This window comes from Trachypithecus francoisi, unplaced genomic scaffold (assembly GCF_009764315.1).
Source record: "Trachypithecus francoisi isolate TF-2019V2 unplaced genomic scaffold, Tfra_2.0 Contig01469_ERROPOS205013, whole genome shotgun sequence".
NCBI classification, from domain to species: domain Eukaryota; kingdom Metazoa; phylum Chordata; class Mammalia; order Primates; family Cercopithecidae; genus Trachypithecus; species Trachypithecus francoisi.
This window is the reverse complement of record NW_022681434.1, coordinates 157,603-160,286: the sequence shown is the minus strand read 5'-3', so window position 1 is coordinate 160,286 and position 2,684 is coordinate 157,603. Positions and strand designations below refer to the sequence as shown.

At 42.5% G+C, this 2,684-nt stretch overlaps 1 protein-coding gene across 1 annotated transcript; it reads right to left on the bottom strand.

Annotated features, from left to right (window-relative positions):
- Positions 1–229: 229 nt before the first annotated feature.
- Positions 230–1,237, bottom strand: LOC117098722 (olfactory receptor 1J1-like). The gene has a single exon (XM_033237561.1). The coding sequence runs from the start codon at positions 1,211–1,213 to the stop codon at positions 701–703; it is 513 nt and encodes a 170-aa protein (XP_033093452.1). The 5' UTR covers positions 1,214–1,237; the 3' UTR covers positions 230–700.
- Positions 1,238–2,684: the final 1,447 nt, after the last annotated feature.

The window sequence follows — 2,684 nt, the reverse complement described above, 5'->3', positions numbered from 1 at the left end:
TTTCTTTTTTGAGACAGAGTCTTGCTCTGTCACCCAGGCTGGAGTGCAGTGGAACAATCTTGGCTCACTGCAACCTCCGTCTCCCAGATTCAAGTAACTCTTCTTCCTCAGCCTCCCAAGTAGTTGGGACTACAGGCGTGTGCCACCATGCCCGGCTAATTTTTTGTATTTTTAGTAGAGATGGGGTTTCGCCATGTTGGCCAGGCTGGTCTCGAACTCCTGATCTCAGGTGATCCATCTGCCTCGGCCTCCCAAAGTGCTGAGATTACAGGCGTGAGCCACTGCACCAGACTTACTCAAGAGTTTTCTTAAGGCTCCCTTGATGTCTTTATTTCTCAGACTGTAAATGAAGGGGTTCAACATGGGAGTGACTACTGTGTATATCACTGAAGCAATTATGTTCTTATCATTGGTGTTGCTGGATGGGGGAAGAAAATAGAGACCAATAATGGTCCCATAATAGAGAGTCACTGCTGAGAGGTGGGATCCACAAGTGGACAAGGCTTTGCATATGCCATTAGTAGAGGGAATCTGGAGGATGGTGACCCCAGTGTGACCATAAGAAACCAGGATACACAGGAATGGAAGCATAATGGCTGTCAATCCTGCTGTAGAGATTACTAACTGATTGAGGGAGGTGTCTGAGCAGGACAACTTGAGCAGGGCACCAAGGTCACAGAAGAAGTGAGGGATGATGTGGTCAGCACAGAAGGAAAGCCAGGCCAGGAGGAGGGTATGCAAAAGAGCACACACACAAAGCAATGACCCGGGACCCAGCCACCAGCATGACACACTGACTCTGACCCATGATGGTGGCATAATGTAGAGGGTGACAGATGGCCACATACCTGTCATACGCCATTGAAGTGATAAGGAAACTGTCTAAGTCAGCAAAGAATATGAAAAAATATGTCTGTGAAATGCACCCCTTGTAAAAGATAGCTAGGTGCTGGGTCTGCGTGTTCATCATCATCTTAGGGACAGTGACAGATGAAAAGGAGACGTCAGTGAGGGCCAAGTGGCTAAGGAAGAAGTACACAGGGATGTGAAGGTGAGAGTCCAGCCGGATAAGCAGGATGATGAGCAGGTTCCCCAGCACTGTGGTCAGGTACATGCCCAGGTACGGGGTGAAGAACACGGCCTGCTGCTCTGGCCGGATGGGGAGGCTCAGGAGGAGGAACTCGGACACACTGCTGTGGTTCTCAGGGCTCATGTTTATATCAGCTGGAGGACACTAGGGAAATTTGAAGGAAAAAAAATGGTATGTTTTGGAATAAGAAATGATAACTGTGGCATAGTATAATAGAGATGTTCTTTTGACTTAGGGAATGTCTTCATATTTTCTTACATTTGCCACATATTTTGCTGCAAATGTGCTGAAAAAGAAATGTAAGTTTAGTCGATATAGCTACTTTCTTTCAGAATCTGGTCTCTGTAAATGACAGTACTAAAAGTGTTTGTTAAATGTTTTTTAATACACTGTTCCAATAACTGATGTATTGTAACTGATTCAATAGCCTTCAATATATGAGCTGGGTGGTACTGTTATTATTTCTACTCTTTAGATGTGAAAGCTAATACAGACAGTCTTATAGTCACAGCAATAGGAAGAGGAGAAGCTGTGATTTGGACCCAAGTTGCTTGACTCCATAATTTCTTCTATGGAAACAAAGCAATTATTTGGCATTGGAAATCTCATTAACTTATTTTGTGTGCAATGACCTGTTTAACTCTGTATACCCTGCTTGTCTACACAATGCATGATTATTTCTAATTTATTCATTGTTTATAGACCCTGAATCTTTTTTTAAGACATAACACTTTATTTATTAAAAAAACTTCCATGTAAACAATTACTCCAAAAGACAACAAGACAATTTATTTTGAATGATTTTTCAAAGGACATGCCCACACATTTTATCATGATATATATGTACTATTCTAGAAAGTGGGGAGGGTGGTACTGTTGAAAGTCCAGGTAAAGAAATTATAATGCAAAGTAAGCAACAAGATAGAAAATCCTTCTTATGGTTTCAGATCTATACATTAATTACTCTGATCTTTTTTTGTTTGTTTGTTTGAGACGGAGTCTTGCTCTGTTGTCCAGGCTGGAGTGCAGTGGCAAGATCTCAGCATCTGCCTCCTGGATTCAAGCAGTTCTCCCAGCTAATTTTTTATTTTTAGTAGAGACGGCGTTTCACCATGTTGGTCAGGCTGGTGTCGAATTCCTAACCTCATGATCCACCCACCTCAGAATGCCAGAGTGCTGGGATTACAGGTGTGAGCCACTGCGCCCGGCCTAATTTCTCTGATCTTTTTAAAGTTTAAGTGTAAGATATTTAATTCTATGTTTAAATATCAATGTGTAGCCAGAAAACATATATATATATATATGTTCCTCCAGGCTCAACCACAGGTTGTCTCTTGGGGACCCAGTGGTGAATTCCTCTCACAGTCTGTCTAAGGAGCACTGGCTAAGTGAGATTTCACATTCGGTGGACTTCAGCCATCTCATCAATTTCTCCATGCTCCTGAAATCTCATTGTTCCACTCAGAATTTGTCTTCTCCCCAGGATGGCTTTCAAAGCATTTTACTGGCTGTGTCAAGCCAGAGTAAGTAAAATGCTGATGAGTTTGGATTTCCTCCTCCAGTCTCTCAGCCTTTCTGTTTTATTGTTTGGTAT

What these genes read in the sequence shown, in the direction of transcription:
- LOC117098722 (XM_033237561.1), bottom strand. Translation starts at nt 1,213, where the DNA reads ATGAGCCCTGAGAACCACAGCAGTGTGTCCGAGTTCCTCCTCCTGAGC.